Consider the following 26,057-nt stretch of genomic DNA (forward strand, 5'->3'; position numbering starts at 1 on the left):
TGGAAACCCTTGTACTTTGACAAGCAAAGTAAATCCAAATGCTTTTCCCAGTGCCCCCCAATAGAGAATCTAAACACATTAAAGCACTTGGCAATAGTGTTCTCTGCCATCTTAGCTTTACTCTTTGAATGTGGTTTGTCATGGCAAATACACCTATAGATACCCCTCTCCCCTCTGGTACCCGGTGAGCAAAATGGTGCGTGGCTCCCAGATGAGTTTCGAAATGGTATTGCCCAGATAGTCCTGAACAGGCACAATGCAGCAAAGTGCATCTTGTGGTCTGGCATAGACACCACAGACCTTGTAGGCCATTCTATGGGCAATATTGTGGTTATTCTTCTGCACACTTGTATGTGCAACAGAGGCTTCAATGAGGACATGACATCCTTCACTTATATCGCCTCTGATGGATCCAGGCAATTTGAGGACAAGGCAGATTCAGCTCTAGAACAATTCAAATTTAGCTGTATTGCAGCTGTCTCCTTGGGCATGCTAACGCCAACCTGCACCTTGGTCTTCTAGCTTCCCTTCTGTAGTAGGGGATCTCTGTGTATAGTCATAATCTAGTGAATAGTCCCGCCCATGTGCGTGGACCCCGGAGCAATCAAAAATAATCTCTTCAAGTGTCGAAAAAATGCAGAACTGCACAGGCACTTAAAGACAGATATTGCTGGCTATAACCAGGCTACACTGTCCAGTACTTCAACTAGAAATTCCACCAAAAATCCACAAACAGCAAAGTCTGTCCAGATTTCCCTTGCCTCAGCAGCAAAACCCCTCTGAATGATAGAGAGGAAGACATGGACAGACAAGCCCCATAGGCTGCCATTATGTGGCTCAAAACAGGATACTGTGCCTTTAAGAGAACTTTCCAGAACTTCACAGTATCCCAGAATGCCCTGCAGGTCCCTTTTACTTTCAGTTCTTTTTTCCGGCTCCTGCAAGCAGGACCCTGAAGCATTGAGCTCTCCCTTTTTAAGGGTTTTTGGTGATTTTTCACTGCTTTTTTCAAAGTTAAGTGCTTTATAGTACTTTGGTGCCTTTCTCCTTGGTTCTTGCACTCTGTTTTTTGTCGAATATGCCTGCATTATTCGATAAATGCCCGGAGTGCTCCAGGAAGAAGGCCAAATCAGATCCCCATGAGGTGTGTATCCTCTGCATTCCATCTTCCCATGTCCCAGAGGAGTGTGTGATCTGTTAAGGCTTCTCTGGTAGGACCCTGAAGGACAGAAAGAAGATCAGACTTCAGGGCCTCGAAGAAAGAAGAATGAAAGCACAAGGTGGGTCTGGAGGGGCTTCATCTGCCCATGCTGAGGCCTCTGAGGGGCTCCCCAGGGGCAGGAAGACCAGCAAGCGTCCCAATTCTCCGTCTGGGTCGATTGCACCGACTACGGCGTCGAGAGGGATGACTACGGTCTGTTCTCCGTCGTCGGGGCGAAACGACGTCGAAGGACCTTACAAGGCCACCATCGAAGTCCCCGGTGACTATTTCGTCGTCGGCGAAGAGGAGACGATCGTCGTCAAGGAGTGGATCGCCGTTGAGGCGCGGGTCGCCGTTGAGGCGCGGGTCGCCGTTGAGGCGCGGGTCGCCGTTGAGGCGCGGATCGCCGTCTAGGCGCGGATCGCCGTCTAGGCGCGGATCGCCGTCTAGGCGCAGTTCGCCTTCGAGACACAGAAGATCGCCGTCGAGGCGCAGAAGGTCGCCGTCGAGGCGCAGAAGGTCGCCGTCGAGGTGGACGAGGTCGCCGTCGAGGCGAAGGCGTTCGCCGTGGAGAAGACGTTGGACGTCAAGGGACCGACGCTCGCCGTCTGGTCGCCGTTCTTCGACGGCGAAGAAAAGTGGAAGAAGACCTGATGCCATGGGAGGTTCGCCAACGTCCCAGGCTGGTAAAGAAGGCGGTTCACCGGGCTCGGTGTATTCCGAGCTGTATACCCCGTCAGGGAAGGTGACTCCACCGCCTCCATTGCCGAGGAGCCCCCCTCCGAGGAACCCTACTCCTCCTCCGTTACCTCCACCTCATCTGGACCTCGATTGCCAGAGAAGCCGCCTCCGATTCCTCCGAGGTCTGTTTCATTGCCTAATCTTCCGACCCCTCCCAAAGGGACACCTAAGCCGAAGACCCCGGCCAAGCCTAAGTCACCTGTTCCGGTGGAACCGGCGGATCGCCCTAGGCCGAGGAGGTCACGATCACGCTCCGGACGAAGAGGAAGATCGAGGAGTCGACACAGATCCTCCACCAGATCAAGGCATCGCCATAGGAGAAGGGGATCTAGGTCCTGCACAGACTCCTCCAGGACCCGCTCCTACTCACCGACTTTGTCGGGCTCCCCAGGGACCAGAGTGTCTCCAGTGGACGACATAAGTACATTCCAGGAGGTTCTCCTGAAGGGGGCTGCAAAATTGGGTATCACGGTGACGGCTCCGACACCTATGACGTCTGTGATATTCGAAACGCTTCACAAGAGGCACTTGTCTCGCCCTCTCCTACCATTGGTACCTGGACTGGTAGAACCTGCAGAGGAGCTGTTCCTCACAGGGGCGGTAGTGAAGGCCAATCCCTCCCGGCTTCTGAAGAAATACAGGGCCCCGGATTCGGACCCGGCCTTTCTGAGGATAGATCCGGTCCCTAATTCAGTGATAGTGACGGCGGCCAGGAAGTTACTCTACCTCCCCGTCCTCCACTGTACCTCCAGATAAAGAAAGTCGATGGATCGACTCGGCTGGAAGGAAGGCTTGTGGGACTCCGTCCACGGCCATGAAGGCGTCCAGCGATGCGGCGCTGCTAGGCCGCTATGACCGGGCTCTGTGGGACTCCCTGCAACAGTTCGTGGAACTTCTGCCAAGAGACAAGAGGGAGGACTTCCAAGAGCTCCTCAAGGAAGGAATGCTGGTGTCAAACCAAGTCATCAGCGCAGCGGCGGATGTCTCCCTGTTGGCTGCCCATGGTTACTGTCATGGGATCAATCAGCGGCGCCATGCTTGGCTCAGGGTCACATCACTCAAGCCGTAGGCCCAGCAGCGGGTGGCCAATCTGTCCTTTTCCGGGGAGGCCTTATTCGGAAAACACGCAGATGGCCCGCATGAAGGCGGAGGCGGAGACCCTTACGGATGTGAGCGTGGAGAAGCCGAAAGAAAAGAAGTCCTACCGCCTGTTCCAAAGACGGTTCGGTGCACAGGGAAGAGGACGAGGGCAGTCTTCGGGACAGCAGCAACAACAGCAGCAGTTCCGGAGACCCTTCCAGAAGCGCCAGAAGGGTAGAGGGGGACAGCAGTCCTCTACGGCGAACAAGGGCCTGGCCGGGTCGCGACCCTGAGCTGTTACTTCTCCTTCATCTGTTACCCGCTCCGGTGGGGGGAAGCGTTCAATTTTTTCTGGCAGAGTGGAGAAAAATTACTCGGGACAAGTGGATGCTGAATATTGTTTGCAATGGATACAGTCTTCGGTTCATCAGCCCGCCTCCAGCGATCCCTCACAGTATCAACTGCGCGAGCTCCAGGCGGAGGCCGATATCCTGTTAAGGAAAAGGGCGATAGAAGATGTACCTCTGTCTCAAAGAGGAAGAGGTCTGTACTCCCGGTTCTTCCTGGTTCGCAAGAAGGACAAGAACGAGTTCAGGCCCATTCTGGACTTGCGGCAGGCAAACAAGTGGATTCGCAGAGAAAAGTTTTGCATGCTGTTGTTGCATCAGATTTATCCTCAGTTGCAACAGGGAGATTGGCTTTGTGCAATAGACCTACAGGATGCGTACTTCCATGTGCCCATTACATGCAAACACGGGAAGTTTCTGCCATTTCAAGTCGGCACTAATCATTATCAGTACACAGTGCTGCCATTCGGGCTGAAATCTGCGCCCAGAACATTCTCGAAGTGTATGGCAGTTGTAGCGGCGCACCTACGGAAGAACAAGGTGTTTGTCTACCCAAACCTGGACGATTGGTAGATCAAGGCCTCCTCCTTCTCGGAAGCTCAAGCACACTTCCAGAAGACGTGCGTTCTTTTGAACAAGTTGGGGTTGCACATCAATATGTCCAAGTCTGTCCCGGTCCAGTGCATTCAGTACTTGAGAGCCACCATCAATACGCTGTCAGCAAGCGTGTCTCCTTCGGAGGAGCGACGGCGATCGATCCTTCGGAAGGCTCAGGCTCTTATGACCGCTCCATCTACAACAGTGAGGACGGTGTCTTCTCTACTGGGGTCGATGGCCTCTTGTATCTTCCTCACTCCTCACGCACGGCTACACATGAGACCTCTGCAGGAGTGCTTGGAGGACCAGAGGAAAGGATCTTGGGACGACAAGATACGACTGTCTCTGCATGTTCTTCAGTCTCTTAAGTGGTGGTGTTCAGCAGAGAATCTCCTCAGAGGAGTTCCCTTCCACAAGGACATTCCTACTCAGACTATCATGACGGATGCCTCTCCACGGCTGGGGAGCGCATTCGGGAGACTTACAGATTCAAGGAACGTGGTCTCCGATGGAGTCCACGTATCACATCAATTTCCTGGAACTCAGAGCTGTTCACTTGGCACTGAAGGCCTTTCATCCGTCCTTCCAGACCAACTCTCTGCTTGTACAGATGAACAATACGACCACGATGTATTACCTCAACAAGCAGGGGGCTCGAGATCACGCACTCTGTCGCAGGAGGCGCAGGCGATCTGGCACTGGCTTCTGGCCCGAGGACTGACGCGAACGGCTACCCATCTACCAGGTGTGTAGAATGTTCAGGCAGACGCACTAAGCAGACTGATTCAGGAAAACCACGAATGGGTCATAAACAACGAAGTACTAGGAGAAGTCTTCGAAAGGTGGGGGACTCCAGACATAGATCTGTTCGCCACCACCGAAAACAGCAAATGCTGAGACTTCGCCTCCAGGTACTACCAGCAAGGGACGCTGGGGAATGCGCTATGGATCAACTGGTCGAACAGCTTTCTGTATGCTTTTCCACCCATTCCCCTGATTCCAGCGGTGCTCATCAAGCTGTCCCAGTCCAGGGCACGGATGATCCTGATTGACCCGTAATGGCCCAGGCAGTGGTGGTTCAAGGACCTGCTTCGCCGATCTCTCCTTCCGCACATACGGCTGCCGTGCAGGCCGGACCTTCTCACGAAGTTCGGGGGGCAGATGTTGCACCCCAACCTCGCGTCTTTGAGTTTGGCGGCATGGCTCCTGAGAAAGTGCAATATGGCCATTTGAATCTGCCCGAAGATTGCATGGACATACTGAAGGAGTCTAAGCGACCTTCCACTCGGACATCCTATGCTTACAAGTGGAAGAGGTTTTATAACTGGTGTGGGTCCAAGAACTATGACCCGACGACGTGCAAGGAAGATGTCATCCTTCCTTACCTTCTACATTTGGCGCAATCTAGCCTTAATGTTCATTCCATTAAGGTTCATCTCGCTGCATTGACTGCCTACAGGAAATGCCCTTCACAGACTTCCTTCTTTCAGATCCCTGTGATCAAAGATTTTTTGAAGGCTTGAAGAAAGTATTCCCTCCTGTCAGGCTTCCTTCGCCTTCATGGGAATTGAATGTGGTGCTGTCCAGATTGATGAAGGAGCCTTTTGCACCTATTCATAAGGCTTCGTTGCAGCACCTGTCCTGGAAGGCGGCGTTCCTCGTGGCCATTACATCGGCCCGCAGGGTGAGTGAAATTCAAGCGTTGGGTTGCCAAGAACCTTATACTGTATTTCATGCTGCTAAGGTTGTTATGCATACTCACCCTAAATTTCTTCCCAAGGTTATTTCTGATTTTCATGTCAACCAGACGATAACTTTGCCTACGTTTTTTCAGAATCCTTCATCTCTAGCGAAAAGGCCCTTACATTCCCTGGATGTTAGGAGGGTGTTGAAATTTTATCTGGATAAAACCAAAGATATTCGTAGGTCAGACCAATTGTTCATCAATTATGGATCAGTCAGGACGGGTCTTGCTACTTCTAAGCAGTCCATTTCTAGGTGGATTGTGTCCTGCATACAACTGTGTTACCAGAAAGCTAATAAGACCTTAGGGGGTAAACCTAAGGCTCATTCCACCAGGGGCAAAGCTGCCACAACGGCTTTGCTCCGTAATGTTCCTATTGCAGAAATCTGCAAGGCGGCCACTTGGAAGTCGGTCCATACCTTTGCTAAGCATTACTGTCTGGACACGGATGCCAGGGCAGACGCTCAGGTTGGGCAGGCTTCGCTGCGAAATCTTTTCGCACAATAGTGGTGTTATTTCTCGTTTCTCCACCGCCCCTTTGGTTTGGGGATGGGCTTGCCATTCTATTCACTAGATTATGACTATACACCGTGATCCACTACTACAGAAGGAGTAGTTTCTGTCCTGTAACTCCAGTTCTGTAGTAGGGGTATCTCTGTTATAGTCCTAAGCGCCCACCCTCCTCCCCGGTGGGGAGAGATATTCATGTAAGGAATGCTACAGGTCTGGCGTGTTACGCCTTCAAAAAGAACTGAAAGTAAAAGGGACCTGCAGGGCATTCTGGGATACTGTGAAGTTCTGGAAAGTTCTCTTAAAGGCACAGTATCCTGTTTTGAGCCACATAATGCCAGCCTATGGGGTTTGTATGTCCATGTCTTCCTCCATCATTCCAGAGGGTTTTTGCTGCTGAGGCAAGGGAAATGTGGACAGACTTTACTGTTTGTGGATTTTTGGTGGAATTTCTAGTTGAAGTACTGGACAGTGTAGCCTGGTTATAGGCTGCATTATCAGTCTTTAAATTCTCTCTTAAGTGTCTGTGCAGTGCTGCATTTTTTCGACACTTTAAGAGGTTATTTTTGATTGCTCCGGGGTCCACACACATGGGCGGGACTATTCACTAGATTATGACTATAACAGAGATACCCCTACTACAGAACTGGAGTTACAGGTCAGAAACTACTCCATATCCTTCTACTGACTAATACATTTGCCTGTGTAGGCTGACCTCTGCCTTCTATGGGCTGTTACAGGGGGTGCCTGAAGGACCATATCTGCGTATCCGATGAGGTGGCCCAGAACCTTCTGTGGTGGATATTGAACACCAATGTAACATACATCAGGCCATACTCTGTCCCAACCAGCGCTTACAGAGGTAAGGGATGCATTGACTGTGATCTGTGGAGGCCACCTGGACAAAGTGGGCATCAGAGGCCTCTGGTCTCCATTGGAGCAGAGGCATTACATCAGCCTTCAATCTTTTGGCTGGATCTCAAGGACTTTCTGCCTTTCATCAAGGGCAGCTCAGTGCAAGTTCTGACAGACATTACAGCCATGTGGTACAGCAACAAGAAAAATGGTGTATGGTCACTGGTGCTGAAATGCTGGAGATGGTTGCATCTCAGAGGATCTTGTGGACTGTCGATCTGGCTGAAAAAATCCCTGAATGCCAGGGCGGATGAGCTCAGCTGCACCATCTAGCCAACCAAAAGAGGCGCCCTTTGTTGGTTGCCTTTTGGCTGCTGCGAAATGCGCACTCTTGAGCGTTTTGTGCTTGAGTTTCCACCTCATGGCTCACTGAGAGGTACTTTTCTTCCCCATTGGTATTCTGATCTCCTCTACTGCTTCCCAACTCTGCTAGTTCTTTCCCAAGTTACGAAGGTACAGAGAGGTTATGCTTGTGTCATCCTGATAGCTCAAGGCCGAGCTCATAGTGTTTTACTGAAAGCTGCTGAGCATTTGCCTTCTGCTCGGTCTACCCCTGTTGTAGGACTTGCTATTGCCGCAACAGGACAGGGTTCTTCTACATGGTACAGCTCATAGGTGGGCACTCATAGACCACCCTCCTCAGTCAATCACTTTCTAAATAGCCACCTAGTTTCTTTTGTTTCAGAGCAGGGCAGTAAAATATGATCTAGTCCTCTGGCTAGTTTTAGATAATTTAACTTGTACATTTATACAAAAAAAGACAACAGGCAAGGCAATATCACAATTTTTGACCGCATTTTTTGGGATAAGTAACACGGCAAAGGCTCTCAAACTCATTTCATCCTGTAAGGGCTGGTACGGTCCTGCCTATGTTTTCATTTGATATGTTTTTCAGTGTTATACCTGTACTGCCAAGTATCTAAATGTCTGCTCACGTATTCAGGTCTGTAGCTAACACATAATATTCTACAATGTGATCACATTGGGAAGGTGAAGGATTGTCTCCTGTCTAACCTCCAACCAGAGAAATCCCCTCAGTGATTTAATTAATCAGTCATAAGGGTAAGCCCCTGATCCACGCCCTCCCCATCTTGAACATACAACAGCCAAGTTATTAGAGTACAATGATGTAGCACACTGAAAATTTTAACGGAGTACATGTCCCCCAAGCATCTCCCTATTTGTGTCAAAAGTTCCATGATCAACTCGAAGACTAAAGGGGATACTGGAGACACCTGATGCATGCCTCTGCCATTAGATTTTTGGGCTAAGATTACAGAGCCTGTCTTCACTCCATTTTTTTACTTTCTATTTCTAGCTCCCATCAAGAAGGAGCAGCTGCATAGACTGGACCTCCGCCATATGCAGTACCTTATTAAAACATTCACTCTCTACCCAAAAGTGTGAATGATGAGGTCTTTGTGGGCTTCTCAGGTGTTGACCAAATGCACCATTTCATTTTGAGTAATCTTTTCTATTACGATTTGCTACACCTTAGCCAAGAAAGACTATCCATATTGCATTTTTGCCCATAGACGTACTTCCACATCTCTCCCCAGATGATTCCTGGTAGATGACTGCTGATTTCCTTGGTTGACAAGCTCTTTTTAGTCCAATATCACAGAAGGTATTGCTGTATGACCTCGTTCATTAGGTGAGAAATCTGTAGGAAGATGTATCTGTCAGAAAAAAGTTACTGACCTTCAGGAGTAAAATGTCTGGTTCATGCATTCATTTTTGCCTTTTTCTCACTGGCATCCCTCTTCCGTATGAGTTTGAGCTGTCATTAATAAGATCTCAAGGTATGTAACCACTCACATGATTTATTTGTTGCTGTTGGTGCTCTTTTGGTTCCTCTCTGGATGCCTTTTTGGGGTGCTGAAAAAGCACCAGGAATGGACGTCAGTGTACTAGTTAGTGCCCTATGAAGTCTGCTGCCGTCACATCTGGAGTGGATGAAGTTGTGGTTGAGGCAACATGGCACCACTTGGCAAAGCTGGAGAGCTATTGTTGGGGAAAATGATTCTGGATGGTCTGGCAACTGAAGTATAGTATTAGGATGAGGAATATATGGGAAGATAACCTTCAGAAATATTACCAATAAATACATTTTCATTCACTGTAAGATGATATGGAAGGTGTGCATTTGCAATGCTTTCTTGGGTTTGTTGCCTTCAACTGAATCAGGACACAGATTTAACAGATGCTTAGACTGATCATTTTCTACTCTGACTAGTGTCTTAGAATATGTGGAGAACTTGCAACTGCCCCAAAAATAGTCTACAAGGTATAAAGCACTGTTCTAACTTGAAATAGTTTGGGACAAAGTATAAAAAAAGAAAAAAAAATCAAATATTGTTATACAGGTTTGGAATGTTGGTATTTAGCATCTCTGCACAATGTTGGTGACTGTTGCCGTAGTGGTACGGCTGATACAAAACAGTCAACCTAGGCTGCAAAACCAGTCATTTTTGTTACATAAATACAACCCATACTTGCTTTTAAAGCTAGCTCCTCTAGCACTGCTCTGTGGCAAGTACAAGCCGGTGGTGCTGTCGTGGGTGCTGACCCACACAACATATGTCCCTATTCAAGACATTTGAAACAGCTGTTTCTTTAAATTATCTGGAATTGTGGTCTAGTAGGACACCAGTTACCAAAACCCAGTAGTCACTCAAACAGGGCACAGTCGAAGCACTCTAAAACTTATATTGGTTTAAATTGTTGGGGCCCTTGCTTGTTTCAATTTTGGGTGAAGGGATTTTATCATTTATGATGAATACTAATCAGTTTGGGGTTCAATACACTTCATTCTCCAACCGCACAGAGACGAAATTAAAGTAGAAATACTAACCCAAAATCTCCAGTTATTTTTGATGTTTAGCTATTTCCAAATGTATGCCTAAGCTAAGTGAGACCCAATGAAAAATGAATATAATGTAGTATTTAGGAAGGAGGCAGTTGAATGGCAGTAATTCAAGCATGTAAATCTATGCAAGATACCAATGTTGGAGAACTTTAGTAACTGCTAATGTAACTGTTTTGTGCACTAGCACAAATAAAAACATTTTGGGATATGTTTAGTTTAATCAGTGAGTGTGGCTTTATATTATTTCTATGGTAGAAAGTACTTTTGTTTGTTTAAAAGCAGCAACTAGTTAAAATTATGAAGCATGCGTTGTCCTCATTTAAACTTTAGTCTTTTTAAAAGCCAGTATCACTTTTCTTGTTCAGATCACAGCTAGAATCTTGGAAGCCCATCAGAATGTTGCCCAGATGAGTTTAATAGAAGCCAAGATGAGATTTATTCAGGCATGGCAATCTCTTCCAGAATTTGGTATCACTCACTTTATGGCACGGTAAGTGTTTGTATGAAGAATGTGAGTGAGTTTATCATTGAATTAATTCAATTGTTTAAAGAAGGCTTTGGTCTGGGCCAGTGCGCCATCATCCTACAATCTAACAGTGTAGGTTTTTGTTATCTAAAGTGCAGTAATAAAGAAGGAACAACATAAAAATTAGGAAAATGCCCATTTGCGCCTCTAATTTGTTTTACCTATTTGTGAGATGCAGGCTTTTGGCAGTGATGCTACTTTTTAATTATCATGTTGAGCTACTTGTGCCTGCTCTAGCAATAGGCTGATAATCTGATGTTTGTTGTGATCTAAAACATGCTGTCTGCACATTGTAATAAAAAGCGCTCTTCTGGACAACCTGTCTATTCCCACAATATTATCAAGCGGTTATGGAATGTGTTTTTTGCACATTCCCTCCAGTGAGACTGCCGCCAGTTCCCTGGGAACTCAAAACTTTCCTTGAATGTCTCATGGCACCACCATTGAAACCTATTCACAAAGCTCAGCTGAAGTTCCTCACTCAGAAAATTGTGTGACTTCACATTGAGCTCTTCACGAAGAGTAAACTTGGTGCACTACTGCGAAACCCTTGCTTTGGTTCTCAATGAAAAAAGTATTTCAGTGTCAATAGCCAGAGTTCATACTCCAAAGTACCTTCAGACTTCCACCTCAATGTACCAGTGGTTCTTTGGTCCTTTTTCCTGAACTGTTAGCAGTGCTGGAAGGCCTCCACACTCTTTGGCTGTGTACAGGTGCCTTAAATTTTCAGTTGGAAATAAACCAAAGCTATGACAAACTGACCAGTCCTTCTGTCATCCTGGAAGGTACCAGCCCCTTTTTAAGCAAGGACTATTCATATCCATTGTGATCTGTCAAAAAAGCGAAAATACTTCAGAGAGGAACTGACTGCATACTCAACCAGTGGTGTTTCCTCAACGGCAGTCTTATATCCAGAAGTGCCTCTGCATAACATCTGAAAATCGCCTGCATGACACACAAGGCTGTACACCTGAGATCACCCGGATACCTCACCCAGAAGCTGACAATCTCTGGCGGCTCTAGAAACACTACAGGCACAAACAATCTTCTGCTAAAACCTCGAAGATTCCGGAAGGAAAAAACTTATAAACGCTCCTTCTCAGGAGTGGCACCCAGGATCTGGAACTCGCTCCCTCCTGACACCAGGCTCATCTCCTCCATCACACTTTTTAAGAAAGAAGTAAAAGCTATCCTCATGGCTAAATACACTTGAACTATTAACGTGAATTTTTAAAGACTCTGCACCGATCTGTATTTGTTTGATCCCTTCGATTATTTGTATTACTTGTATTATTGACTTACCTGACTGTCTATGCTCTCACTTATTTGTACTATTTGCATTATTGATGTACCTGTTTTACTATGCTCCCTCATGTACCTACCCCACCCCACTTATTACCTACAACTACGCTATGCCTAATGGCCTGTCATTCACTCTCCTGTTTGTATCCCTGCTTTGTAAAGCGCTCTGATATCTGCAAAGATCTTGTTCGCGCTATATAAAACTTTCTAAATAAATAAATAAATTGACAACGTAAGCCTACTATCTGCTTTCTAATGTGCTACTGACTGGTGACTATTCTAAATCAAGCCTGTGACTTTATGAAAGATCCAGTGGTGAAAAACAAGTTACTTTTAACTTTAGTCCTCTAGCGTTAGTTTCTTTCATAGATTCATATACAACACATCCTCCTACCTGGTCAAATGCTCGCCTATTGAAACCTTTCTCTGTTGTGATTTGAAAGTCTGAGCTATGTTGTCCTCTGGTACAGTGAGTGCTTGGTCCATTCACCTCACTGGCTAAAGTTTGGGTGCTTTTGAATAAGGTGAGTACACTACATAACACTGTCCTCGAGTTTTGACAGTGGTTGTTTTAAACTACTGGAGAACCTCAGCCTACTGACTGAAAACAATTTAAGCGTCTGAATCTAACAAACATACCAACACTGGAGAAGAGGCTGGACAGTGACAATATGGAATTGGAAGGCTCCACTTTTAAGGATGTATTGGGTCAGTTATTAAGATTTAGGGGCCAATGTAGAAGGACCACCAGGTTAGTTAAAATAGCAAAACATTAGTGGGGTCAATATCCGAGGAAGACACACTCTGGTATGCCATGCTAAGGCTATCCTGATATGACATTTGTCAACCTTATGAGACACTGAAGTGGAAACATGGCTATAAGAGGTTATCTGGGTAGTTGCCTACTTTTAAGGACCCAATGCAAACCTAAGGGACTCCTAAAGGCCATTTCTCACTTATGATGGACTGCACACAGTTTGAGGAGTGAGCGGTAAAGTCAAACATACAGAATCCCGTACAGCAGTTATTAATGACCTTGGGGCATGAGGAGGGTGTCTCTTATACATGGAGACCTGATAGTGTCAAGTTGGTGTAACCTAAATGAATTTCAGGATGGCAGGGCGAGTGATAATAAATGTAGATCTGACAACTTTAGGGAATGATGCTAAGAAAAACATCTAAGGTCTCCTGTAATACAAGATTCAGATTCACATTTAATTATTTACAGAAAACTTTCCTCTCCCTGAATGGACTATGATGACTGGCTGGTCAAGGCAGCCTCATTCCGACAGTCAGAAAAGCATAAACCAGATTGCGGGCACATTGTTATAGTGGACATTGAGAAGCCAATGTTCATAGTATTCATCACACACTGTGCGTGGTTACTTACATAGAGAATCTGTATATAAGGGGACACATGACACTAGAGATGGTGAAATATGTAAATGTGCTAGAACTGAAAACTATTTTTCTAGCACTAGAGGCATTTCTCACTGGTGGTAGTCAGTCTAGCACATGACTTGAATGACAACAATGGTCTCCTCAAGTAAGGAGACACAGACCTAGGGAGACTAGAATAAGACATCTGGATATGGGCCATTCAGAGAGGCCCTTTGATGGTTGCAATCCACGTACCAGAATAAGAAGTCCTAGTGGCAGCCAGGTTCAGCAAACCAGAATGAATATTGCAAGGGTTAGAGCGAAATCAGAAAGTAATGGACACAATCTTTTAGGCTTGGGCAAAATCGAATGTAGACGTCTTTGCACCATAGGCGAATTCAAAATGCCAAAACTTTGCACCCAAGTTATCACACTCTCAACCTGATGAGAATCTAGTATTTTATTACTATGGAACATTTACTTACACTTTTCCAACAATCGCTCTAACAATAAATGCAAAGAAAGAAGTACTACACTAATCTTAGTGGTCTGGCAGTGAGCTTGATAAATGCGGTACTCCTATCTAATGTTGATGACTGATAACTGTTAAAGTTTCCATTGTTACCAGTATTCAATTGTTTATATGAGTCAGGGAGGAAGTGTATGGCACCATCCTTCCAGTCTGAACTTCATGATATGGCTCCTGGAAACTTAACATTAGAACATTTGCGAGCAACACATTTGTAGAGGTTCTTAGGAGGGCATGAAAGCCCACCATGAGTTTTTATGCAGCAAAATTAACAAGATCTGTGCACTGGTGCACAAGGAAATATTTGAAATGTGACTTAACAAGGGGCCCTTAAGATAATTAAATACAAGGCTCAAGTCCTCATATTGGCTCTAGACTGGGCGAGGAGAGTGTGGTACCCAAAACATCATATGTCCTGTGTACCAGCTAACATTTTGTGAGGACTCTGTCGCAGCGGCAGGACCTGGCCTTGTATCCGAGCCTGCACAACTCCCACCTCCATGCGTGGAAATTGAGGGGCAACAATTGATAGTGTTTTATCTACCTCCCAAAGTTGTGTCATCTTGGCATCCAGATGCCCCTCCTCCGAAACAGTTTATGCGAGAAGATAGACTTTTGTCTGGTGTTCATCACAAAATAGCCAGCCTTTACATGCACAGATGTCTGAAATTCTATTTTGTCTTTAGTTAGCCCAGTAAGGCCTCTCTGTGGCAATAGTTAAAACTTATCTAACAGACCTTTCAGCCTTCCTAGTTTACGCGATCAACCATCTTTATTCAAATAACCAGTTGCAATGGTTTGTTTTGTTTTTGAAAGGGCTAATCCTGATGTTTTGGCCAATGCCATTTGTGATGACTCAGTGCGACCTTAATTTGGTTCAGTTTCCTAGTGTGCCCTGCTTGAACCAATGCACAGCTGTTTATTGCACCTGCTTACACTTGCCATCCTCATAGTGATTGCATTATCCAGTTGCCTATTTGATTTACAGGCACTGTCTGTTTAGCAGCTGAACACCGCCTTCTTCCAAGACAATCTATTCCTCTGGATGAAAAGTGCATGTTCGAGGCATATGGGCTGGAGACCACACACTGTTGCATTAGATCACCATCTGGTGGTGGGCCCGGATGCTTACACTTTGTTGTCTTGGAAGAGTCTGTCTGCTGGATGACTCCTCCCTTAGACCGTAGTGCGCATGGTCATCGACTCCATCGTCCAATAGTTTTTTCCGCCATCGGGCTCCGATGTGTTCTTCGTTCGGTCTCATTACCGATCTCCTTTCGAATCCATGAATCAATCTACAATCTCAATATCGTCTTCAACACTGATTCCGGTCGTCTGCGTCGAAGAAAGGATCGACTTCTCAATTCCAGGGCTTGTCGGGGCTGTCTGGCCCAACTGCGCCATTGGACCTTTGGCTCATGGAAAAAACACTGTTCAAGAAGTGCCCTCAGTGTGGACACAAGTTCCCCCACCGACCTTCATGAGGTTTGCAACCTGTGCTTGTCTCCAGAGCACGAGAGTCGAGACTGTGAGGCCTGCGCTTCGTTCCGGTCCTAGAAAACAATCAGGGACCGTCTAGCTCGAAGAGCTATGGAGCAGTCCTCATCGTCCACACCAGACCTTATCGACGAGGCGCCGATCGAGGTAGACGTCTAAGAGCAGCACGAAGACGTTGCTTCCGAAGCAGAAGAGTCAGCTTCCGGAGCAGAGGATCGATCCGAAGATGATTATCTTGTTCCAGCTGGTCAACAGGTCGTGAGTAAGAGCATCGACCCTGTTCACCGCCCCATACTGGGACAGGCTTCGGTTCCACCCCCACCTTCGGGTCCGGGTATACACCGATTGAAACCTTCCAACGCCCCGCCTTCAGGCTCGGCAGCGAAGAGTATTAAAAAGCCTCCAGTTGACTCTGGCTCGAGTCAGTCTGTCGGTCCCGAAAAGCAAAAAGTGCTTAAGCCAAAGTCAACACCGGCACCCAAACATCCATCGGTACCGAAAGTTACCGAACCGAAGCCAAGATCGGTGTTGAAAGACGTTCTTAAGGTTACCGAAACGAAAACTACCACGGTAAGGAAAAAAGCGGACTCAAAAGCAAGTTTCCAAACAGAAACACACATCGGCCCCAAAGGCAGATGAGTCTAAACACTCGGGATCAAAAGCTTTGGATCCAAAAACTACAGATTCAAAGAAAAGACAAGAAAAGCCTTCGGAACCGAACCAAGACCTGTTCCAAAGGCAATAGACACTGTAAAGCATAAACCTGTCGGCCCCAAACAAGGTAAATCGACGCCGAAAAAGGATTTACCAATAGAAGAGTTTTTCCAACCTGATGTAAGGAAAAAGACTCTAAAAATTCATCCAAAGACTGGACATGTGTACAGAGTGCCTGAAAAGAGGAAAATGGACTGTCCTAAACCATCGCCTGTTCCTCCAAAGAAGCATGTTCAGACCTCCCCTATAAGACTGCCTTGACCAGAAGTAGAAATACTACCAGATATTTCTCCTGTACATTCACCAGCTAGCACACATAGCCTTATACCACAAGATGAGGATTATGGAGCTACATACTCACAAGACCGTTATCATCAAATAGATGAGGTTAATGACCCAGATGATATTGCTGGGCCATCAGGTGACCCATGGAAAGATTACAATGCACCAGATCTACCACAAGACGAGGCGTACCAGTCTGGACCATCTCCACCAGATGACACCATTGGGTTCACACAGCTCATTCATAGAACAGCTACTTTCCATCGAGTAGACTTGCATACAGATCCAATAAAAGAAGACTTCCTTATGGACACACTGTTAACGTCACATAAGACCACAACCACACTTCCAATACTTAATGGAGTGGTAAGACACGCACCAGAAATATTTAAACACCCAGTCAGAGCCAGGGTAATTAACCCCAGATTGGAAAAGAAATACAAAGCGGCTCACTCTGATCCAGCATATATTAACCGCATGCGCGCTAGCGGGTTTTCCCGCTGTGCGCTGAAATTTGAAAATCGCGCGGTTTGTGACAAAGCCAGCTCGTCATCCGCGTAGCGCAGGTAACGCCCATGACGAGCTGGCTTTGTCATCCGCAGCGAAGGGGTTAAGAGACAGTTGCCACTAGATTCAATGGTAGTGTCAAATGCGAGAAAACGAGCCAACTCGCAGACAACAGGGGAGGCTCCACCCCCTGACAAAGAATCTAAGCTTTTGGATTCTTCAGGGAAACGCACCCTATCACAAGCTGAAAATATATGGAGGATTGCTAACACTCTAGCTCTGTTAGCAAGATATGACAGGGCTCATTATGATGAGTTAGAGCAGGGGTCTCCAAACCGGTCCTGGAGGGCCCGATCCATGCCAGATTTTTTGGATATCCCCATTGAAATGCATGTAGTAATTTTAAAAATCTGGCATGGATCTGGCCCTCCAGGACCCGTTTGGAGACCCCTGAGTTAGTCCATCACGCAACACCTGCTAGAACAATATAAGGCCAGGGCTGCTGACTTAATACAAGAGGACTAAGTAATAACAAATACCTCCATAAGATGCGCACTTGACACTGCAGACACAGCATCTAGAGCAGTAAATACAGGGGTACTGTTGCGCAGACATGCATGGCTACGAATCTGAGTTTAAACCAGAAGTAAAAGCCAGTATATTAAACCAGCCATTTGACCAACAACATCTTTTTGGTCCATATGTAGACAATGCATTGGAAAAAATGAAAAAAGATACAGATACGGCAAAATCAATGGGAGCTTTACAAACGCAAGCCCATAGACCTTCCTTTAGTCACTCCTCATATAGGGGCGCCTCTAAAAGTTTCCAAACTGACAACACCTCCTCTACTTACAAAGCGCCCAACCAAACTTCGCCTAATAAGGGATATTATAGAGAAGGGTATAGAGGGAACAATAATAAAGGCAGAGGCAATAACAATCGCAACGCCTCTACTCCCAAACAGTGACTTCCCTTCCATCCCCCCAGACCATTCCACTCCGGTCGGGGAGAGATTACAACAGTTCCTACCTGTCAGGAACTCCATCACCACAGACAGGTGGGTAAGACAAATAATTTAGTCAGGTTATTGTCTGCAGCTCACTTCCACACCTCCAACAATACCACCCAGACAATGTCCTATGTCACAGGAACACCTCTCACTACTAAGACAAGAGGTAGAATCACTACTGCAAAAGAACGCAATAGAACTAGTACCAAAAAAACATCAGAACACAGTGGTTTACTCCCTCTATTTTCTCAAACCCAAAAAGGACTGGTCTCTCAGACCGATTCTAGATCGAAGACCCCTAAACCTATACATACATTCAGACCATTTTCATATGGTCACATTACAACAGGTTCTACCGTTACTAGAGAAAGGCGACTTCCTTGCCACATTAGACCTCAAGGTTGCCTACTTCCACATTCCCATTCATCAATCTCACAGAAAGTACCTATGGTTTCTACTAGAAGGTCAGCACAATCAATTCAAAGTGCTTCCCTTCGGAGTAACAGCACCTCGAGTGTTCACAAAGTTTCTAGCAGTAGTAGCAGCACACTTAAGAAGGGAACAACATTCATGTCTTCCCATATCTCGACGACTGGCTAATAAAATACAAGTCATACAACCAATGTGTACAGCACATGAGCCAGACAATCTGCCTGCTGCACAAGTTAGGGTTTACAATAAATGAAAAGAAGTCCCATCTACAACCGTCCCTTTCTCAGCAGTATCTAGGTGCCACAAAAGATACTTCCAGGGCAATAGCATACCCCAACTTAATAGGAATACAAGCCATACAGACTCTCATCAAAAGATTTCAGCCACAACACTCACTACAAGCTCGAGTGTTAATGCAGTTAATAGGAATGATGGCATCTTGCATTTTCATAGTACCATACGCAAGACTACAAATGCGCCTCATACAAGAATGCATGGCAAGTCAGTAGAATCAGGCTCAACAAGAGATAACAGATCTGGTGGTGGTAGACGGCAGGGCATATCGCGCTCTGCAATAGTGGAACACCAAAAACCTTTCCAAGGGCCGGCCATTTATAGAACCTGTTCCACAAATGATATTGACTACAGACTCGTATCTCACTGGATAGGGAGCGCATTTTAAAAAAACACACAGTAAAGGGTACATAGACAATGAAACAAAAAGTATTCCACATAAACTATTTGGAGTTACTAGCAATTTTTCAAGCTCTAAAATCGTTCCAACATTACCTGTCAAACAAAGCTGTACTAGTCCAGATGGACAACATGACAGCAATGTATTACATTCAAAAGCAAGGAGGGACACACTCCCTACAGCTCTCCCGGCTGGCGCAGAGCATTTGGAGATGAGCCATCCTTCAAAACATTTTTCTGTTCGCAGAGCATCTGCCAGGAGTTCACAATCAATTGGCAGATCTGTTAAGTCGTCAAAGACAACAGATACACGAATGGGAACTTCATCCTCAAGTTCTTCAGCCATTTTTCCAGAGGTGGGGACAACCAGACATGGATCTGTTTGCCACGCACCGCAACTACAAATGTCCAAGCTTCGCTGCCAGATATCCACACCCATTATCCAAAGGCAATGCGGTATGGATGAACTGGTCGAACAAATTTGCGTACGCTTTTCCGCCTCTCCCACTCATTCCATTAGTGGTACGCCTGCTACGACAACATTCTCACATTAATTCTCATAGCACCAACATGGGCGAGACAAACATGGGACACCATGCTATTACAGCTCTCCGTAGTACCACATCACAAACTAAAACTCTCCCCACATCTACTAACACAGAACTAAGGAGAGATTATGCATCCAGATCCACTGCAGCTCAATCTAGCGATCTAGCTACTGAAGTCTTAGAGTTTGAATATCTAAATTTACCTCCGGAATATCATTGAGGCAAGGCGTCCTACCACTAGAGCATGTTATGCAGCAAAATGGAAAAGGTTTGTTGTCTATTGCACAAATAACAATGTCAACCCCTTGGATGTTTCTATACAAAATATCATATGTTACCTATTACATTTGCAAAGATCTAACTTAGCGTATTCCTCAATCAGATTACATCTTGCTGCTATAGCAGCATATCTCCAAAACAGACATTTGTCATTGTTTAGAGTACCTGCAATAAAAGCGTTTATGGAAGGGCTTAAACAAATAATTCCTCCCAGAATACCACCCTCTCCAGTATGAAATTTAAATACTGTTCTCACAAGACTTATGGGTCCACCTTTTGAACCATTGCATAAGTGTGAGTTACAGTTTCTTACATGGAAAGTTGCCTTTTTAGTAGCAGTTACCTGAATAAGAAGTCGGCGAGATCCAGGCATTAACAATTCAAGAACCATTTATACAACTTCATCTTAATAAAGTGGTTCTCAAAACAAATCCAGAGTTTCTGCCAAAGGTAATTTCACTGTTCCATCTCAATCATTCAATTGAGTTGCCAGTATTTTTTCCACAACCACAAACGGTTGCAGAAAGAGCTCTACACACACTAGATGTAAAAAGAGCACTTCTATACTACATTGATAGGACAAAAACTTTTCGTAAAACTAAACAACTGTTTGTGTCCTTTTCACCTCCACATCAAGGCAATCCTATTTCTAAATCAGGCATCGCTAGATGGATTGTTAAGTGTATTCAAATTTGCTACCAAAAAGCAAAACGCACTCTATCCATTCCTCCTATGGCTCATCCGTAAGTTAGGAGCATCTATCGCATTCTTAGGGAATATACCATTAGATGATATTTGTAAAGCAGCTACATGGTCTACTACACACACATTTACAAAACACTATTGTGTAGATGTGCAGGCAAAACAACAAGCAAGTGTGGGCCAGGCTGTACTAAAAACATTATTTCAAACTACTGCAACAGATGTGAGTGGCCGCCGCTAAGGGAGAAAATGCTGTGTAATCTATGCAACAGTGTGTGGTCTGCAGCCCATATGCCTCGAACGGAAAATGCTACTTACCAGTATGCATCTGTTCTTGGAATGTAGGGCTTCAGAACCACACACGCCCAGCCACCTCCCCGGCTACCTATATCTGTTCCAGTATTATCTTATTTAGATACACAACACATGGTCATTTTTATCTGTAATTATACAACTCCATCATTTGCCCAATGGCGAAAACAATCTGACGATGGAGTCGACCATGCACACTACGGTCTAAGGGAGGAGTCCTCCAGCAGACAAAGACTCTTTCAAGACAATAACAAAGTGTAATCATCCGGGCCCACCACCAGATGGTGATCTAATGCAACAGTGTGTGGTTCTGCAGCCCTCCATGCCAAGAACAGATGCATACTGGTAAGTAGCATTTTCATTCTCTCAAACATTGTTGCACTTTTTCACATCGGCCAGTGTCACCTTGCTGGTTTTCTTTGCTTCACCTCATCCATCTAAAGAGGAAGAAACACTTCATGACCATGACCAAAAGAGCCCAAGCTTTTATATCGATCGTACCAAATAACATCAGTGGATGATCAGCTATTTGTAAGGTTCTCTGGGGAGAAAAAGGGGAAAGCTTTTGAGTGATGAACCATCTCCAGTTGGATTTTCTTGTGTCAAGATCCGTTATGGACTGGCCAAAAACGGTCTCAAGAAGGTTTACATGCTCATTCAACTAAAGCAAAGGCTGCTACCACCAAGTTGGGGTGATATGTGCCAATCTTGGACATTTATCAGGGTGCAAAGTGGGTGTCTCGCCATATGTTATTAAAGCACTACTGCTTGGATAGCCAGATCCTTTGGAGGAGCATTTTGCCTGTTCTGTGCTATACAATTTCCTGGTCTGAACCATGCCACAGACTCCACATGGGGCAGCACTCCTTTGGTATCTCTATACAAGGTGAGAAATTTACGGTTAGAAGAATCCATCAGAAGAACATGTTACTTACCATTTGGTAAGTCTCTTTCTGGTGGATATTCTAACAGCAGGTTTCCTACCGACCTCACCCTGTTCTGTGGAATGGGCTAATCTAGCCCATACTAAGATTTAAATCTAGAAATCTTCCCTCTTGCACAATCTGATTATTGAAGGCTAAGCATATGACCAAGCAGACAGATATCAGATAGAAATTGTTTTCAGCGCGCAGACATGTCGACTATGTAGGGGCCCCACCTACTCATCCAGGAAAAGATGGAACTGATGTGGAGCTGCACTAGGCCACCTACCGGCATGCTAAGAAAATTCTTAGGATCCGGTCTGGCACCAAAGGGTATTCACAAGGTGAGGAATCTGCAATTAGAGTATTCAGCAGAAAGAGCATTACCGAAGGTTAATAACTTGTTCTTTGCAACCACCTACACCCCAGACCCAGCCCAGTAGGGCACAACATTGCTGCATATTTCTCAACAGTGGGCCAACATTGCTACATATTTCATGCACAACATATGAATCTGGAGGTTCATGTTGCAGTGGATAGACCAGGCTTTCCTGGAAGAGTAACTTGGGTGTGTTCACTAAGTTTGACATAAGGCCTCTACCCTATTAAATATGGAAACCTCCAGGTATATGAAAATGTGCTATTATAGGGTGGTCTAACCTGTAACTGTTTGTAATCATTGCTGTCTTTGTTATGCTGGGTGTAGCAACTTTTAACAAATGTAGGGGTTTCCTTTTCGATTGGGTGCTGCATGGTTTCCTTTGTTAAATGGATTCGTGCTGAAAAATCAGTTGCTTACTGAGTAGCAAGAGGCGTCATCAATGGTGCAGGTTGTATGTGTTTATGCTCTGCTCCCAACACCTTCCTCTTGCATATGCATGTTCGAAAAATTTAATGTAAATATGTAAGCTTAAGGACTGTTCCCTGGCATTCCATTCTGTCACCGAGGCAGGAAGAACCAGGACACCATACAGCCATTTTCTTTTCGGTTTTAACCTTTCAAGGGAAAATTCTGTGGAGGGTAAGATGCAGATTGTTGGTCCCTGAAGAATAACTTATGAGGTAACCATCATTGCCGATTACCCTAGTAAAGGAAAGACTGACTATAATGTAACCAGCTAAAATGTAGTTTTCTTTCTGATTTCCATTTATTACAGATTCCAAGGAGGCAAGAAAGAAGAACTGATTGGAATTACCTATAACCGGATGATCAGGATGGATGCTAGTACAGGAGATGCAATTAAAACGTGGCGATTCAGCAACATGAAGCAATGGAATGTCAACTGGGAAATAAAAATGGTACTTTATTATTACACTCTAATTGCATATTAATGGCTTTGAAGTAATGTGATGGCATTTAAATAACCATCCTTTTGGTAAAGTGTGGACCTATATTCTGTCTCATTTGAAGATGGTGGGCTTATCTCCGTTTGGGCCCATACCTGATCAAAGAATTGGCAACTTTCCATCTGAATCCCCCGATTTGTTTTCTAAATTTTATTTTTATTGCCCTTTTCAGTGGCATTACAAACACTAAGCTAGGGCACCCGTTCCCTGATATTCAAAAGCACTATAACACCACAAAGAGCATCCTAGCACTTTCAAAAGTATTTTACTTCCATTCCAAGAGATACAACTTTGCGTTTTCTTCAAGTACTAAAGAAAGAAATGTTTTCTCAGGAGTGAACCGAGTACGATGGATAATATGCAAACCGTCATGCCCATTTAGCAAGCATTAACCATTTGAAAGGAGTACCTTATCACTTTCTACATTTAACCCGAGTTCACCAATAGAAAAGGCAACATTTTAGTTCGTATTTAATTGGTCCTCTGCAAATTCACAATTTAATTTGCTCTGATAGTCATAAAAGGTTTACTTACTAACGCCATATTTGTATGAAATCTTGGAAGTCCATTGTTTTTTAGTTAAACCAAGTAAACTGAAACATGCCAAAAGGCAAAGGTTACTGTTTAAAAAAAACAAAAAACAATTAGCCAAAACAAAGGACCAAACAGTGTAGTGAGCGCAAAAAAGCATATGGGGAATGGTGCAAAGCATACACTTTCAAAACTAAACCCTGCCAATAAAGCAATTGGTGTTATTTTCCACTCAAGAAGATCCTGAACACCATTTTCTTTTAAAGCTGTTTTTGGCTACTAACATTGTTTTGTGGGTAAAGGTGCAGGGTTGGAGGGTGCTGATTGTTATTGAAGTTATAGAGATATTTTTCTATTTTCAATTATGAGTAGAAAAAGGGTTTGGTTTCCCTGACCTTTCCTGGTTGTGTTCCACTTCCCAGCACTTTTGGTCCCCTATGCTGGCACTTTTTGATTAAAACCCAGCCTTTACATGTAAGTTGTTGAGGTATGCTAACCACGATGTCTGCCTGGTGTATCTCCCAGTCTCGCACTCAATCAAGGACTGTGGACTTTGGTAGAGAATGTTGCTTAGGAAGCGAAGGGCTTCACCTCTGGGCACCAAAGGGGGGGATTGGACACAGTCTTCTGCAGCTGCCACTTCTACCTCACATGATCATCTCTCCCTGGTTTTCTCCCATGATGCTACTTTTGCTACCTCTGTAGGCAAGCAGCTCATCATTAACACTCCAAGGCAACGTCAAGGTGCTCGACCTGGGGAGGCAGGCATTTAATGTCTAGGCCCACATATGAACGTTGAGTGGTTTAGACATCCTAAGGTTACCATGAAGGGACATTTTGACTTGTTTGAAGGGTCGGTGATGCTCCGAGAGTACTCCCCACTTTAGAGAATCCTGAGTGGCATTCACCTCATGAAGGACATATTTCCATCTTCCTCTCCCTCTTATCTGGTTACTGAAGATGTAGGAGTCATCTTTGGGGATGACTAGACTCTTTCTCTTGCACCAAGTTCTCTGCAGAGGGTTCTTCCACAACAGCCTCCTGTAGTCTTTGTAAGTTCCATTTCATCTGTAGACTGAACCTATCATCCAATCCAACCTTGTCAGACAGGTGTTAGGTCTCTGAGTGAATCGTTTTGCGAGTCTAAAGATGTCACTATGTGTACCTTCATGTAAGAGGCATAAAGAAGGTTTTTGACAGGCATGCGTCCTGTTGATCCCTGATCTCATTCTCCCAGTCCAAGAAGAGTCAAATGGTGCCGATCTTTACCTCATATTTCAGACTCACACTGGTCGTCTTCTGACCAGTATCTGTGGAGTTTATTCTTTCTAGGTTCTCTCCTTGTTGACGTCTTCTAGGAGTTCAACCGACCTGCAAGAAAATTTAATCTGTGGATCACAAAATCGAAGGTCAGCACCTCAGTTATATTTTAGAGACCATCAAAACAAAACTACTCTAGTTCTGCTTGTTCCTGATTTGCAGGAGCCCATGATATAGCTTTGTGAATCAGTTCTCTGTTTGAAATGTAAAACATTGTCTACAGAATACATATTGATCCGACTTGAATACCAGGGTCATGAAGACAGTGGTTCCAGCTCAAAAAGATGGCTGGCTTAACTTCCTCGAACTACTAGAGAAAGAGTAGCACATGGGTTATAATGACCATGCCAGACTATCTTCAGTAGAATAAATACAGCTATTTGTTATGTTATGTGTATTTGTAAAGTGCATTATCAGCCAGGAGAGTATAGCTTTTGCAGGTGGCAGTCTACCCAGGCCATTCCCTCTGTACTTTTGAATTGCTATGATGGCTTTGTGGAGCACAGTAAGTCAGTTCCTATAGTGTTTTCCAAAAAATAAAATCAAGGATTTTACAGACATTAGCAAAGGGAGGAATGCCAGTCAATAGTTTTTCGCCCAACATGCCTGTCTAGACAAAGGCTCGCCTTATCGAAATCAGTACCAATCCTGCTCAGTTCATGTCAAACTGCCAGGTGAGGAGCCCTCCAGAAGGGATAGCAGGCAACCCCCAGACTAACTTCAACCTGCTTAGGTCTCATGCGTGACGTGTAGCTTGAGGGTCAGGATCGGCGAGTTGTCTTAGAAGGCTCTCCAGCAATGTCCTTGCCTCAGTGCCAGTATCTTCAACAACATCATTGCTGACTAAAGAAGCAGTAGAGTTCTCCAGAGAAGGAGACTGGAAACAGGTGCTAGTCTGGTTATGTCTTGGTGCCCGAAATGCCTGGTGGGCTCAGACGAATTATAAACCTTCAGTTCTTGAACACCTTCTTTCGGAAGAACACATTCAAGATACTGACTCAGGCCAGCTCCTTTCCACCCTTGATCCTGGGGATTTGATGGTGTCCTTGGAATTATAGTATGCATAATTGCATTAACCTGTCCTGAATTCCCAGAGGCATGTACTCCACTTCACTGTGAAGGAAGAACATTTTCAGTCCACACTTACTCTTCAGCCTTAACTTAGATCTCAGATTCTTTACAAAGATGATGGCATTGACCACAGTCCATCTTCTTTG

General features: G+C 45.0%; 1 protein-coding gene across 2 annotated transcripts in view; it reads left to right on the plus strand.

The window, feature by feature from the left end:
* Nucleotides 1-26,057, plus strand: part of FERMT2 (FERM domain containing kindlin 2) — a 658,554-nt gene that overhangs the window by 614,940 nt on the left and 17,557 nt on the right. For both annotated transcript variants that reach the window (XM_086937426.1, XM_086937425.1), the window contains 2 exons: nt 10,370-10,494; nt 22,800-22,941. In XM_086937426.1, coding sequence (XP_086793552.1) covers nt 10,370-10,494; nt 22,800-22,941 — 267 coding nt within the window. The remainder of the gene's footprint in view (nt 1-10,369; nt 10,495-22,799; nt 22,942-26,057) is intronic.

The sequence above is a fragment of the Lissotriton vulgaris genome, chromosome 9 (genome assembly GCF_964263255.1).
Source record: "Lissotriton vulgaris chromosome 9, aLisVul1.2, whole genome shotgun sequence".
Taxonomy (NCBI): Eukaryota; Metazoa; Chordata; class Amphibia; order Caudata; family Salamandridae; genus Lissotriton; species Lissotriton vulgaris.